This window comes from Schistocerca piceifrons, chromosome 3 (genome assembly GCF_021461385.2).
Source record: "Schistocerca piceifrons isolate TAMUIC-IGC-003096 chromosome 3, iqSchPice1.1, whole genome shotgun sequence".
Taxonomy (NCBI): Eukaryota; Metazoa; Arthropoda; class Insecta; order Orthoptera; family Acrididae; genus Schistocerca; species Schistocerca piceifrons.
In genome coordinates, this window is record NC_060140.1 from 77,648,018 (window position 1) to 77,664,514 (window position 16,497).

The window sequence follows — 16,497 nt, forward strand, 5'->3', positions numbered from 1 at the left end:
ACCCTAGACTACATCTCGAGGTAGAGCCGCCATCAGAATGCTCTGACCTTCGACTACATCTCGCAGTAGTGCCGCCATCTCAATGCTCTGACCCTCGACTACATCTCGCAGTAGTGCCGTCATCAGAATGCTCAGACCCTCGACTACATCTCGCAGTAGTGCCGCCATCAGAATGCTCTGACCCTCGACTACATCTCGCAGTAGTGCCGTGTTCAGAATGCTCTGACCTTCGACTACATCTCGCAGTAGTGCCGCCATCAGAATGCTCTGACCCTCGACTACATCTCGCAGTAGTGCCGCCATCAGAATGCTCTGACCCTCGACTACATCTCCCTGTAGTGCCGTCATCAGAATGCTCTGACCCTCGACAACATCTCGCAGTAGTGCCGCCATCAGAAAGCTCTGACCCTCGACTACATTTCGCAGTAGTGCCGTCATCAGAATGCTCTGACCCTCGACTACATCTCGCAGTAGTGCTGTCATCAGAATGCTCTGACCCCCGACTACATCTCGCAGTAGTGCCGTCATCAGAATGCTCTGAACCTCGAATACATCTCGCAGTAGTGCCGCCATCAGAATGCTCTGACCCTCGACTACATCTGGCAGTAGTGCCGTCATCAGAATGCTCTGACCCTCGACTACATCTCGCAGTAGTGCCGTCATCAGAATGCTCTGACCCTCGACTACATCTCGCAGTTGTGCCGCCATCAGAATACTCTGACCCTCGACTACATCTCGCAGTAGTGCCGCCATCAGAATGCTCTGACCCTCGATTACATCTCGCAGTAGTGCCGCCATCAGAAAGCTCTGACCCTCGACTACATCTCGCAGCAGTGCCGCCATCAAACTGCTCTGACCTTCGTCTACATCACGCAGTAGTGCCACCATCAGAATGCTTTGACCCTCGACTACATCCCGCAGTAGTGCCGCCATCAGAATGCTCTGACCCTCGACTACATCTCGCAGTAGTGCCGTCATCAGAATGCTCTGACCCTCGACTACATCTCGCAGTAGTGCCGCCATCAGAACGCTCTGACCCTCGACTACATCTCGCAGTAGTGCCGTCATCAGAATGCTCTGACCCTCGACTACATCTCGCAGTAGTGCCGTCATCAGAATGCTGTGACCCTCGACTACATCTTGCAGTAGTGCTATCATCAGAATGCTCTGACCCTCGACTACATCTCGCAGTAGTGTCGCCATCAGAATGCTCTGACCCTCGACTACATCTCGCAGTAGTGCCATCATCAGAATGCCCTGACCCTCGACTACATCTCGCAGTAGTGCCGCCATCAGAATGCTCTGACCATCGACTACATCTCGCAGTACTGCCGCCATCAGAATGCTCTGACCCTCGGCTACATCTCGCAGTAGTGCCGTCATCAGAATGCTCTGACCCTCGACTACATCTCGCAGTAGTGCCGTCATGAGAATGCTCTGACGCTCGACTACATCTCGCAGTAGTGCCGCCATCAGAATGCTCTGACCCTCGACTACATCTCGCAGTGGTGCCGTCATCAGAATGCTCTGACCCTCGACTACATCTCGCAGTAGTGCCGTCATCAGAATGCTCTGAACCTCGACTGCTTCTCGCAGTAGTGCCATCATCAGAATGCTCTGACCCTCGACTGCATCTCGCAGTAGTGCCGCCATCAGAATACTCTAACCCTCGAGTACATCTTGCAGTAGTGCCGTCATCAGAATGGTCTGACCCTCGACTACATCTCGCAGTAGTGCCGCCATCATAATGCTCTGACCCTCGACTACATCTCGCAGTAGTGCTGTCATCAGAATGCTCTGACCCTCGACTACATCTCGCAGTAGTGCCGTCATCAGAATGCTCTGACCCTCGACTAAATCTCGCGGTAGAGCCGTCATCAGAATGCTCTGACCCTCGACTACATCTCGCAGTAGTGCCGTCATCAGAATGCTCTGACCCTCGACTACATCTCGCAGTAGTGCTGCCATCAGAATGCTCTGACCCTCGACTACATCTCGCAGTAGTGCCGCCATCAGAATGCTCTGACCCTCGACTACATCTCGCAGTAGTGCTATCATCAGAATGCTCTGACCCTCGACTACATCTCGCAGTAGTGCCGCCATCAGAATGCTCTGACCCTCGACTACATCTCGCAGTAATGCCGTCATCAGAATGATCTGACCCTTGACTACATCTCGCAGTAGTGCCGATATCAGAATGCTCTGACCCTCGACTGCATTTCGCATTAGTGCCGTCATCAGAATGCTCTAACCCTCGAGTACATCTTGCAGTAGTGCCGTCAGCAGAATGGTCTGACCCTCGACTACATCTCGCAGTAGTGCTGTCATGAGAATGCTCTGACCCTCGACTACATCTCGCAGTAGTGCTGTCATCAGAATGCTCTGACCCTCGACTACATCCCGCAGTAGTGCCGTCATCAGAATGCTCTGACCCTCGACTACATCTCGCAGTAGTGCCGCCATCAGAATGCTCTGACCCTCGAATACATCTCGCAATAGTGCCGCCATCAGAATGCTCTGACCCTCGACTACTTCTCGCAGTAGTGCCGTCATCAGAATCCTCTGACCCTCGACTACATCTCGCAGTAGTGCCGCCATCAGAATGCTCTGACCCTCGACTACATCTCGCAGTAGTGCCGTCATCAGAATGCTCTGACCCTCGAATACATCTCGCAGTAGTGCCGCCATCAGAATGCTCTGACCCTCAACTACATCTGGCAGTAGTGCCGTCATCAGAATGCTCTGACCCTCGACTACATATCGCAGTAGTGCCGCCATCAGAATGCTCTGACCCTCGTCTACATCTCGCAGTAGTGCCGTCATCTGCATGCTCTGACCCTCGACTACATCTCGCAGTAGTGCCGTCATCAGAATGCTCCGACCCTCCACTACATCTCGCAGTAGTGCCGTCATCAGAATGCTCTGACCCTCGACTACATCTCGCAGTAGTGCCGTCATCAGAATGCTCTGACCCTCGACTACATCTCGCAGTAGTGCCGCCATCAGAATGCTCTGACCCTCGACTACATCTCGCAGTAGTACCGCCATCAGAATGCTCTGACCCTCGACTACATCTCGCAGTAGTGCCGGCATCAGAATGCTCTGACCCTCGACTACATCTCGCAGTAGTGCCGTCATCAGAATGCTCTGACCCTCGACTACATCTCGCAGTAGTGCCGCCATCAGAATGCTCTGACCCTCGACTAAATCTCGCAGTAGTGCCGCCATCAGAATGCTCTGACCCTCGACTACATCTCGCAGTAGTGCCGACATCACAATGCTCTGACCCTCGACTACATCTCGCAGTAGTGCCGTCATCAGAATGCTCTGACCCTCGACTACATCTCGCAGTAGTGCCGTCATTAGAATGCTCTGACCCTCGACTACATCTCGCAGTAGTGCCGCCATCAGAATGCTCTGACCCTCGACTACATCTCGCAGTAGTGCCGTCATCAGAATGCTCACCCACTCGACTACATCTCGCAGTAGTGCCGTCATCAGAATGCTCTGACCCTCGACTACATCTCGCAGTAGTGCCGCCATCAGAATGCTCTGACCCTCGACTACCTCTCGCAGTAGTGCCGTCATCAGAATGCTCTGACCCTTCACTACATCTCGCTGTAGTGCCGTCATCAGAATGCTCTGACCCTCGACTACATCTCGCAGTAGTGCCGCCATCAGAATGCTCTGACCCTCGACTACATCTCGCAGTAGTGCCGTGATCTGAATGCTCTGACCCTCGACTACATCTCGCAGTAGTGCCGTCATCAGAATGCTCTGACCCTCGACTACATCTCGCAGTAGTGCCGTCATCAGAATGCTCTGACCCTCGACTACATCTCGCAGTAGTCCCGTCATCAAAATGCTCTGACCCTCGACTACATCTCGCAGTAGTGCCGCCATCATAATGCTCTGACCCTCGACTACATCTCGCAGTAGTGTCGCCATCAGAATGCTCTGACCCTCAACTACACCTCACAGTAGTGCCGTCATCAGAATGCTCTGACCCTCGATTACATGTCGCAGTAGTGCCGGCATCAGAATGCTCTGACCCTCGACTACATCTCGCAGTAGTGCCGCCATCAGAATGGTCTGACCCTCGACTACATCTCGCGGTAGTGCCGCCATCAGAATGCTCTGACCCTCGACTACATCTCGCAGTAGTGCCGTCATCAGAATGCTCTGACCCTCGACTACATCTCGCAGTAGTGCCGTCAACAGAATGCTCTGACCCTCGACTACATCTCGCAGTAGTGCCGCCATCAGAATGCTCTAATCCTCGACTACATCTCGCAGTAGTGCCGTCATCAGAATGCTCTGACCCTCGACTACATCTCGCAGTAGTGCCGTCATCAGAATGCTCTGACCCTCGACTACATCTCGCAGTAGTGCCGTCATCAGAATGCTCTGACCCTCGACTACATCTTGCAGTAGTGCTGTCATCAGAACACTCTGACCCTCGACTACATCTCGCAGTAGTGCCGTCAACAGAATGCTCTGACCCTCGACTACATCTCGCAATAGTGCCGCCATGAGAATGCTCTGACCCTCGACTACATCTCGCAGTAGTGCCATCATCAGAATGTTCTGACCCTCGACTACATCTCGCAGTAGTGCCGTCATCAGAATGCTCTGACCCTCGACAACATCTCGTAGTAGTGCCGCCATCAGAATGCTCTGACCCTCGACTACATCTCGCAGTAGTGCCGCCATCAGAATGCTCTGACCCTCGACTACATCTCGCAGTAGTGCCGTCATCAGAATGCTCTGACCCTCGACTACATCTCGCAGTAGTGCCGTCATCAGAATGCTCTGACCCTCGACTACATCTCGCAGTAGTGCCGCCATCAGAATGCACTGACCCTCGACTACATCTAGCTGTAGTGCCGTCATCGGAATGCTCTGACCCTCGACTACATCTCGCAGTAGTGCCGCCATCAGAATGCTCTAACCCTCGACTACATCTCGCAGTAGTGCCGCCATCAGAATGCTCTGACCCTCGACTACATCTCGCAGTAGTGCCGCCATCAGAATGCTCTGACCCTCGACTACATCCCGCAGTAGTGCCGTCATCAGTTGCTCTGACCCTCGACTACATCTTGCAGTAGTGCCGTCATCAGAATGCTCTGACCCTCGACTACATCTCGCAGTAGTGCCGTCATCAGAATGCTCTGACCCTCGAATACATCTCGCAGTAGTGCCGTCATCAGAATGCTCTGACCCTCGACTACATCTCGCAGTAGTGCCGTCATCAGAATGCTCTGACCCTCAACTACATCTCGCAGTATTGCCGCCATCAGAATGCTCTGACCCTCGACTACATCTCGCAATAGTGCCGCCATCAGAATGCTCTGACCCTCGACTACATCTCGCAGTCGTGCCGTCATCAGAATGCTCTGACTTTCGACTACATCTCGCAGTAGTGCCGTCATCAGAATGCTCTGACCCTCGACTACATCTCGCAGTAGTGCCGTCATCAGAATGCTCTGACCCTCGACTACATCTCGCAGTAGTACCGTCATCAGAATTCTCTGACCCTCGTCTACATCTCGCAGTAGTGCCGTCATCAGTTGCTCTGACCCTCGACTACATCTCGCAGTAGTGCCGCCATCAGAATGCTCTAACCCTCGACTACATCTCGCAGTAGTGCCGTCATCAGAATGCTCTAACCCTCGACTACATCTCGCAGTAGTGCCGACATCACAATGCTCTGACCCTCGACTACATCTCGCAGTAGTGCCGCCATCAGAATGCTCTGACCCTCGACTATATCTCGCAGTAGTGCCGTCATCAGTTGCTCTGACCCTCGACTACATCTCGCAGTAGTGCCGTCATCAGAATGCTCTGACCCTCGACTACATCTCGCAGTAGTGCCGTCATCAGAATGCTCTGACCGTCGACTACATCTCGCAATAGTGCCGCCATCAGAATGCTCTGACCCTCGACTACATCTCGCAGTAGTGCCGTCATCAGAATGCTCTGACCCTCGACTACATCTCGCAGTAGTGCCGTCATCAGAATGCTCTGTCCCTCGACTACATCTCGCAGTAGTGCCGCCATCAGAATGCTCCGACCCTCGTCTACATCTCGCGGTAGAGCCGCCATCAGAATGCTCTGACCCTCGACTACATCTCGCAGTAGTGCCGCCATCAGAATGCTCTAACCCTCGACTACATCTCGCAGTAGTGCCGCCATCAGAATGCTCTGACCCTCGACTACATCTCGCAGTAGTGCCGCCATCAGAATGCTCTGACCCTCGACTACATCTCGCAGTAGTGCCGTCATCAGTTGCTCTGACCCTCGACTACATCTCGCAGTAGTGCCGTCATCAGAATGCTCTGACCCTCGACTACATCTCGCAGTAGTGCCGTCATCAGAATGCTCTGACCCTCGACTACATCTCGCAGTAGTGCCGTCATCAGAATGCTCTGACCCTCGACTACATCTCACAGTATTGCCGCCATCAGAATGCTCTGACCCTCGACTACATCTCGCAATAGTGCCGCCATCAGAATGCTCTGACCCTCGACTACATCTCGCAGTAGTGCCGTCATCAGAATGCCCTTACCCTCGACTACATCTCGCAGTAGTGCCGTCATCAGAATGCTCTGTCCCTCGACTACATCTCGCAGTAGTGCCGCCATCAGAATGCTCCGACCCTCGTCTACATCTCGCGGTAGAGCCGCCACCAGAATGCTCTGACCCTCGACTACATCACACAGTAGTGCCATCATCGGAATGCTCTGACCCTCGACTGCATCTCGCAGTAGTGCCGTCATCAGAATGCTCTGACCCTCGACTACATCTCGCAGTAGTGAAGCCATCAGAATGCTCTGACCCTCGATTACATCTCGCAGTAGTGCCGCCATCAGAATGCTCTGACCCTCGAATACATCTCGCAGTAGTGCCGCCATCAGAATGCTCTAATTCTCGACTACATCTCGCAGTAGTGGCGCCATCAGAATGCTCTAACCCTCGACTACATCTCGCAGTAGTGCGGTCATCAGAATGCTCTGACCCTCGACTACATCTCGCAGTAGTGCCGTCATCAGAATGCTCTGACCCTCGACTACATCTCGCAGTAGAGCCGCCATCAGAATGCTCTGACCCTCGACTACATCTCGCAGTAGTGCCGTCATCAGAATGCTCTGACCCTCGACTACATCTCGCAGTAGTGCCGTCATCAGAATGCTCTGACCCTCGACTACATCTCGCAGTATTGCCGCCATCAGAATGCTCTGACCCTCGACTACATTTCGCAATAGTGCCGCCATCAGAATGCTCTGACCCTCGACTACATCTCGCAGTAGTGCCGTCATCAGAATGCTCTGACCCTCGACTACATCTCGCAGTAGTGCCGCCATCAGAATGCTCTAACCCTCGACTACATCTCGCAATAGTGCCGCCATCAGAATGCTCTGACCCTCGACTACATCTCGCAGTAGTGCCGCCATCAGAATGCTCTGACCCTCGACTACATCTCGCAGTAGTGCCGCCATCAGAATGCTCTGACCCTCGACTACATCTCGCAGTAGTGCCGTCATCAGTTGCTCTGACCCTCGACTACATCTCGCAGTAGTGCCGTCATCAGAATGCTCTGACCCTCGACTACATCTCGCAGTAGTGCCGTCATCAGAATGCTCTGACCCTCGACTACATCTCGCAGTAGTGCCGCCATCAGAATGCTCTGACCCTCGACTACATCTCGCAGTAGTGCCGTCATCAGAATGCTCTGACCCGTGACTATATCTCGCGGTAGAGCCGCCAGCAGAATGCTCTGACCCTCGACCACATCTCGCGGTAGAACCGCCATCAGAATGCCCTGACCCTCGACTACATCTCGCGGTGGGAAGAGTCAGCTCCAGAGACTGTACTCTCTAGAGGGATGGGCGATGTGACCGACGTCCACTGAGGTTGATGTGGGCAGTCGCTATTCAATATGACAGTGCCAACCATCCTTGCTCCGCCGGCCGCTTCCATCAAGTTCCTGTAGCCCTCGCTCTGTCCTAGCCCCCAAGAACGCAAATTAAAATCTGTGGGGATAGTATAAATAAATTGTGAAGCATGTATTACATACATTCCTGACACACCAATATCATTTCAGTACAGCTGATTCCATGTTATCCTTTCACATGTCATAAAAGAAATACAGTCAGTATTACGCTCGACAGCGAGCTAAAATTTGTATCCCCTCCAGCCTTGTTACTCACTTCAGAATAGTGTTGTCGATGATGCATGAGCTAACTGCCGAGGTAGGAGCTCTCTAGTTGTTATTCTCGTCGTATTTTCATCAATTTTACGCAGTTTCCGTCAATTTTCTCAATTTTACCAGGTTGTCGGTAATTTACCCAGTTACACGAGTTTCTAAAAACTGTTCTTGACGACTTATCATGTCAATAAAATGTCTCATCCCATTGATCTCTTGATTCTATCAGCCAATTACATTGCAGCATGATTCTCAATTTCCATATCATTGCACAACCACTCCATCCATTATTTCGCGAGTAATTTATCCATGTGGACATATCGTGAAGTCTGTTACACTGCCTACACCACATGACACAAATACTGCTTCATAATGTGGGAAACAACCAGGAACAGAGAGGCGGTGTTAGAACTGCTTTCCTTAGCTGAAACACTTTCTAAATTCGGTCACATTTTATTGGTATAAGCCAACCCCTTTGTAGACGGGAGTCACAAAGTATTGTCGTATTCATAAGATGACGTCGGAGATTGAAACATCTCACCAGTACCTTTGATGATTACCACCCCAGCAAACAAATCATATCCATAGCAGCACTCTGCCTTCTATTTCTAAACGAGCTGCCTCTTCGTTGAACGTATCGGGTAATGATCCTGGACACAACTCTCTATGCATCGTGTAAATATTCCTGTGCCTTTAACCAACCGTCCCTGCAACATTGTCTCCAATTTAATATAGAGCTAACCAGAAGTAGGAGAGCACTGATCCTGCTACATTTGACATCTTTTGAAGGAACAGAACGAGCTTAGTTCACGTAATCAATACACTTCGATATTTTGCTTTCAGAGAAAGTATAACATGTTTTCCTGACTTGCACAAGCAATCGACACTAGTGATTTTCTCATTAGAATACGATAACCACCTTTCTGCGAAGACTGTTCCACGCCACTCTTACTCATGTCACGCATCCCAATGCACACTATCTCTCTACGTGCATATATGCTGAGGATGTTAGCACTCATAGGTGCATAGTAAATACGAGCCTGATACATTTGAGAGTTTTGTGGTGATATAACAGATGGTTAAAAAGAAGAAGAAAAGTATGGTTCATGAATGATGGAACTCCAGATGGAACTGATTTGAAACATTTTATGTAAATCACTTGTATTGTTAACTCTGGAGTTCTGATGTATTGTTTGGAGTCCATGCCAAGAAGATATTGGAAAGAGCGAAATGATCATAGAACATACATGCACTCTCCTAAGGCTGCATGGTTCTCCATTTAACATGCTGTAATATTAAAGGAAATTGGTTTCTGATATGTTAGTCATGGTGTGCAATGTACTATAAGCCAATGCAAGAAAATATTTCCAACGCTTGACATACGTTCATGCTGCAAGTTTTCTGTCGAACTCACTATGGTGGCAAACTTTAAGATGATAAAAATACTACTTACCACAGCAAAGAAGAAAAGCATTGAATCTTTATGATACATGTGCTATATAGGTTTCGAGAACTGTATAGTAGCCACTTTTCACATCCAATTAAAATTCGGAAATTACGCTGTGCTCGCATCAATTCTATAAAAATGATCGCCAGCAACAGAGGATGCATGAGACAATGGCATCTTATGAGGAAATAGACAAATGCGTCGCAGCAGTATTTGACAACTGTGTAAGTAGGCTGTTTATGTTTTCTTGTTGGCAACGTTATGTAGCGCTCTGTATGAAAATCACAGGCTGTGCTGTGTGCAGTCTGTGGCTAGCTTGCATTGTTGTCTGCCTTTGTAGTGTTGGGCAGCGGCAGCCGGATGTGAACAGCGCGTAGCGTTGCGCAGTTGGAGGTGAGCCGCCAGCAGTGGTGGATGTTGGGAGAGAGATGGCGGAGTTTTGTAATTTGTCATGAACTGCTATATATATTATGACTATTAAGGTAAATACATTGTTTGTTCTCTATTAATATCTTTCATTTGCTAACTATTCCTATCAGTAGTTAGTGCCTTCTGTAGTTTGAATCTTTTATTTAGCTGGCAGTAGTGGTGCGTGCTTTATTGCAGTAGTTCGAGTAACCAAGATTTTTGTGAGGTAAGCGATTTGTGAAATGCATAGGTTAATGTTAGTCAGGGCCATTTTTTTGTAGGGATTCTGAAAGTCAGATTGCGTTGCGCTAAAAATATTGTGTGTCAGGTTAAGCACAGTCTTGTACAATTGTTCATAAGGGGACGTTTCAACTGAAACTACACGCCGAGGTGTACTACCTGCATGAACAGAACACAGCCTTTTCCACACACAAGAACTGTCAAACATATGTATAAACAGGAATTGTAGTACATCACAAACCCTTGTCACTCACTTAGAATACATGCAGATATGGACTGAAGATTCGATTTATGTGCAAGATCTGGCAGGAAAATGAAGTATTTGCGTGGATATACGTTCGTCTCGAGAAGGGTACCAAAATAGGTTTCCCATCGGCTTGGTCGACGTGTTTCATCACACTTCCGTTGGAAATCTTCTGCTGACTGTGGTACAGGGACGTTTGCTGTTAACGATTGCGGGTAGGTAGCGCTCTAAGTCACACCCAGAACACGCAGTTGTATATGGGGAGAACGCCGGTGATACCACACAATTAGTATAGCCCGAGAGAACACCGGAAAAAATGTTAAATAGCCGATAAACGACCTGCCACCACATCTCCGTCTCTCTAGATTGCGTCATCAGTCTACCATTAAATCATACCTCATTACAATATCTCTCAACCTATTACTCCATCTACTTTCTGCCACCCTTTAACGCAGATCCATATCAGTTTGGAGACAGATGGTTCTCGTTTCTAGGAGAGATCTAAGACAGTGTCCAAATTGCATGTATTCCTGTTAGCTCAGTAGATATGCAGCGGAATGTTGTTAAAAGCCATGCAGCAACTGTGCTGTAAGGTATTTGTTAGCTCACTCCTTATGGTTGTGATTGGTAGAGAGTACAGAGAAGCAAATTGTAAGTATTGTTTGTTAGAGTTTAAAACGCTTGAACAGTTGTTGCACAATGTCAAACATGTGATCTATACTGTAGTTGTATATTGCAGTACCCAAGCTGATAATACAATGATCTTTAGGTAAGGAGGGTAAGGAGGACATAAAGTTTTTCATAGATACATGTCTGAACATTTTATAAAATGTATAAGGTGGTTGTCAATAACTTTGGTGAGAGGGGGGGGGGGGGGGAGGGGAGAGGGTCACACCTGCCCTTGTGATTTGATATATACATAAATTTGTTATTCTACGTTTGGTGATCACTCAAGTCAAATAGTCTATTTCAGCCACCTTACTGCTGACCATGATCAATTAGGGTTTCATTGCTGTTGTCGGGAGAGTGTGGGACAGAGGGTATGGGACCTCTGCCTGGGAGCTCAGCGCATGAAACAGGGTAATTGCGTTATGTTTACGACAGTATAACATCAACCCTCTAACCCCAAAGAGCGACTCATGTGCATATGTTTCATCGACGGATTGCACTAGTGAATACCCTTTCTGCGTTGCGGGCATGTATCATAGTTGGACGGTATAAACAAAAATAGCAGATGACACCTGGCAACGAATAAGAGTATATACTTAGGGAAAATCGAAACAGCAGTAGCAGGAGAAATCAGCTCCACACACAGGGCGACTCCATTCTGCAGCTCACTAATGTTAGAGTGGGAACCGAATCAGTATGCAGAACTGCTTCCAAACTTTGTTTCCAGCAACTGCACCACTGCATGAGTCTGCAGATACGCACTCTGATGCATCAGAGTGTGACATGAAATTGTTTTAAGGCTTCCAATTTCCACTATATTCTTTGCATACTGCACTCGTCGACTCTCATACAGCTACAAAACAAAGATTACTATATTTGCAGCTATCTAGTTTGAGTACTTTCATGCCTGTTCCATGCATGCATGTAGACCACCACAAAGAAAGAAATTCTCAGGATGTTTTAGTAGGTTCATGAATATTGCCTATATAAAATGAAGCCATAACTGGTAGTGTTAGCAATACGATCATATACATATCGAAATAATGTGGGAAAAAAGACATTATAACGGTAAAATTACGAAAATTGACGGAAAATGTGTAAAAATACTACAAAATGTGCGAAAATTGAGGGAGAATGAGCGAGTATTTACATGTCTGCATGGTGCAGGAAAATTATTGTATACGGAAAAGAGTGTGTGACAGCAAGAGGAATGTGGGAAAAGTCGATATGGATGCAGCAGGGACCAGGCAAGAAGTAACTGATCGGGGACGCCGGTAAGATGGTTGGACTACATTGTCTAAAGTGAATGACCAACAAATGTACAGTACTATGTGTCAGATAACAAACCCAGATGTGACCACAAAGTTATCGGCAACCACCTTCCAAATTTTTTATAAAGTGTCCAGACAACTGACTGCGATAAACTGTACGTCCTCCTAACCCAAAAATCTTTGTATTGTCAGCTTTTGGAATGCCCTATACAACCACAAAAAGGATTAGGTATAAGTCCCTGTGAAAGACTGTTTAAGTGTTTTAAACTCTAATGGTTCAAATGGCTCTGAGCACTATGGGACTTAACTTCTGAGGTCATCAGTCCCCTAGAACTTAGAACTACTTAAACCTAACTAACCTATGGACATCACACACATCCATGCCCGAGGCAGGATTCGAACCTGCGACTGTAGCGATCGCGCGGTTCCAGACTGTAGCGCCTAGAACCGCTCGGCCATCCCGGCCGGCGCTTTGAACTCTAAACACCAGTATTTAAATTTACTTCATCCTACTCTGCACCAGCCACAACCATGTGCTGTCAGCTAAAAAATGCCATACAAAATAGTTGCTGCTAGGTTTTTAACAATATTCTGCAGTATGTCTAATGAGGTAATGGGAATACATGTAAGCTGACTGTAGTCTTGGATGCTTTCCTTGAAATGATAACCATCTGTCTCTAAATTGACATGGACCTGCGTTAAAGGCTGACAGAAATCAAATGAATTAATCAGTTGAGAGAGGTTGTAATGAGGTAGACGGATGATGCATTCTGGAGAGGAGGAGATGTGGTGGCAAGTCATTTATCACACATTTAATAGTTTTTGTTCCAGTGTTCTCTCAGGCTGTCTCAGTTACATCGTATAAACTGTGTTCGAATCATATATAATGGCATGTTTTGCATGTGACTGCAATCATGAATAGCAGACCTCCCAATATCACTGCCAACAGAGAACTTCCAGTGCGTGTGAATCATGTCCACCAAACTGATGGACTGATATTTGTTGTGTGAGGAAGATAACGAGGAGTTAGTGCAGCACAGTGTGTCATTTCGTATGTCAGACGCCACTGCTATGCATTTGTCTTTTAGCTTACAAGATGCCATTGTTACATCCGTTTTCTGTTACTGACGATCATGTTGTAGGATTGATGCAAGCATGGCCTAATTTCCGAATTCTAACTGGATGTGAGCAGTGTGCACTATACATCTCCAGATGCCTATACAGCACATGTTTCACAAAGATTCTGAGCTTTGTTTCTTTGGTGTAGAAAGAAGTAGTTTTATCACCTTAAATTTTGTCACTATAGTGATTCCGATAGAAAACTTGCAGGGTCAATGAATGTCAGGTGTTGCAAATAATTTCCTGCATTGGTGTATTGACAGAATTGCATTTCATAACAAATATAGCAGAAATCACGTTGCTCTAACGTTATAGCATATTGAAGTGGAGAATTGTGCAGCTGTTACTCTTTCCATTATCTTTTTGGTATGGACTCCAAATATTACAACAGAACTCCAGTGTTGATAACACACGTGATTTATGCAATATGTTTCGAACTCCTTGCATAGTTGCATCATGCACAAACCATACTTTTCTTCTTCTTCTTCTTAATCGACTGTTATATCACCACAACGCCCTCAAATGTATCAGGCTGGTATCTATTATACACCAATAAGGAGTGCTAACCTTCTCAGCATGCATGCATCCAGAGTGATTGTGTGTAAGATTGGTACACAACAGTCTTCACAGAAGGGTCGTTAGCCTATTTAATGAGAATATCATAGTATCGGTCGGTTGTGCAAGTCTGGAAAACATGTTATGTTCTTACCGAAAGCAAAATATACAAATGTATTGATTACGTGGAACTGAGCACGTTCTGTTCCTTCAAAAGGGGTTGAATCTAGTGGGTACAGTGTGCTCGTTCTTCTGGTCAGTTCTAAATTAAATCAGAGATAGTGTTGCAGGGAGTGTTGGTCACAAACAGAGCAATAGTGATAAGGTGCATAGAGAAACCGTCTAGGTCTATGCACAGGGTTCTCAGCTGGTATGTTTAATGAAGAGGCAGCCCACTTCGAAATAGAGGTCAGACTGCTGCTATAGATAAGGCTCATTAGTTGGGGTGGTAATCACCAAAAGTGTTGGTAAGATCCTTCAGCCTCTGACTTCATCCTATGAATGTGAGAACACTTCGTGACTCGCAATCACATGGAAAGAGATAGCCACTCGCAATAAAATGTTGCCGAATTTAGAACGTGTTTTGGCTAAGGAACATAGTTTTTGCACCTCCTCTCTGCTGCTGCCTAGTTCCCATATTACGAAGCTGTATTTGTATCATGTGATGTAGACAGAGTAACAGAGTTTACAATATATCCACATGTATATAGCACTCGCAAAGTAATGGAGGGGGCGATTTCGCAATGATGTAGAAATTGAGAACCATGCTGCAATACCACTGGTTGGCAGTATCACGAGATCAATGTAATGAGGTGTCTTTTTGAGGTGATAAGTCATCGAGAGCAGTTGCTTGGGTCTCGAGCAATGGGATAAAATGCATTGAAATTACGGACAATCTGGTAAAACTGCGGAAATTGGTGGAAAATACGTAAAACCGATAAAAATACAACAAAAATGGTTGTTATAGAGCTCCACCTTCGGCGGTTTGCTCGTGCATCTCCAACAGCAGTATCATAGACTGAGTTTCCAGTTTTACTCAGTTGGGTGATACGAAATAAGGAGGGAAAGGACGTGAATTGCAGCTTGCTGTCTGATCTAGAAATGATTGTGTTTTTTTTTTACGATATGTGAACAGACAGCGTGAATCCCGCGTTTCCGTTCTGGTATTTGTAATAATTCTGAAATGTATGTAAAACTCACGTGCTTGACAGATTTCCACAGATACTAATTTAGTGCTCGAAGGTTAGGACATTGTTTGGAGGTTGCTGGGAGTGGCCTGAGGCAGTGGGGGCGTGTATTGATTTTAGTACTGTATCCGCTAACTGCACTGTTGCTTCAACACTATTCATTTTGAAAGCGTAAGACTAAACCCCTTACACGATGTGAGCGGAGATCTGTCAGTACAGTAATTATTGTAGCAAGCATAAGAAACACACCTTGAGAATAATATGAGTGTTTGGATTCATTCGCCCAATTTTTTGAAGAAGTAAGCTGACATACACCAGTTGAGCTGCGAAGAATGGAACACTTCAGACAGACACACAGCGTATTATTCCACGAGGAGCAAATGAACTTTGTCAAATACCTCCCCATATAATCCTCCAGAGTCTGTACAGAAGGAATCTCCTCCTTCTGCAGTATATGAGGACACATACACTCACATATGCACAAACATACACACACAATTTTTTTATTCAGTGAAGTGGAACTGTACCAGATGGCCTTTGGAAAGTTTACCTGAAGAAGTAATATAAAAATGAGTTAGGAAGGCTTATAACCTCATGTAGCAGCGAAGGCTAATTAGTGTCGGTCACTGTTCTCCACCTGTTGGGTCAGAGAATACAAATCATTGCACAGTAAGACAACTAGTACAAAGGTCTGTCAGTTTTTCATCTATGTGGGATGCATATACCGCTTTCAGATAGTGCCGTCACATTCAGAACTTCCATAACCACACTGTTGTTGACTGTTCAGTTCTTCATCTGTGATGAATAGTCACATACTTCGCTGTTGCTTCGTGGGGAGTCATTCTTTCCAAGAGAAACATTTAACGTCTTGTGGGAAGCATCCTGTTTTTGAGACTTTTGTCCATCTGTGACTGATTTCTGCAGACCGGGAACAGTATATTACTACAAGCAGATAATTCTCTTTGTGTACCATCGGCAACAAGTTGGAACAGGCCTCTCTACCTATGGAGGCAGGAGAGGAAGTGAGTGGGAGGTAGGAGAGGAGGTAAAACTGGCTCTAAGCTGCGTAATCTATATCCACATATCGAGGCAAATACACCTGCAGCTGAAGCCACTGTCTCCTGGCGTGATCTTTTGGGGTCGGTTTTGAG

General features: G+C 47.1%; 3 protein-coding genes across 3 annotated transcripts; all 3 read right to left on the reverse strand.

The window, feature by feature from the left end:
• Positions 1-1,662: 1,662 nt before the first annotated feature.
• LOC124788405 lies at positions 1,663-2,226 on the reverse strand. The gene has a single exon (XM_047255671.1). It carries the CDS (start codon positions 2,224-2,226, stop codon positions 1,663-1,665), a length of 564 nt encoding a protein of 187 aa, XP_047111627.1.
• Positions 2,227-4,272: 2,046 nt separating this feature from the next.
• Positions 4,273-4,893, reverse strand: LOC124788406. The gene has a single exon (XM_047255672.1). The coding sequence runs from the start codon at positions 4,891-4,893 to the stop codon at positions 4,273-4,275; it is 621 nt and encodes a 206-aa protein (XP_047111628.1).
• Positions 4,894-5,072: 179 nt separating this feature from the next.
• Positions 5,073-5,567, reverse strand: LOC124788407. Its single transcript, XM_047255673.1, has one exon. It carries the CDS (start codon positions 5,565-5,567, stop codon positions 5,073-5,075), a length of 495 nt encoding a protein of 164 aa, XP_047111629.1.
• Between the last annotated feature and the right edge of the window lie 10,930 nt (positions 5,568-16,497).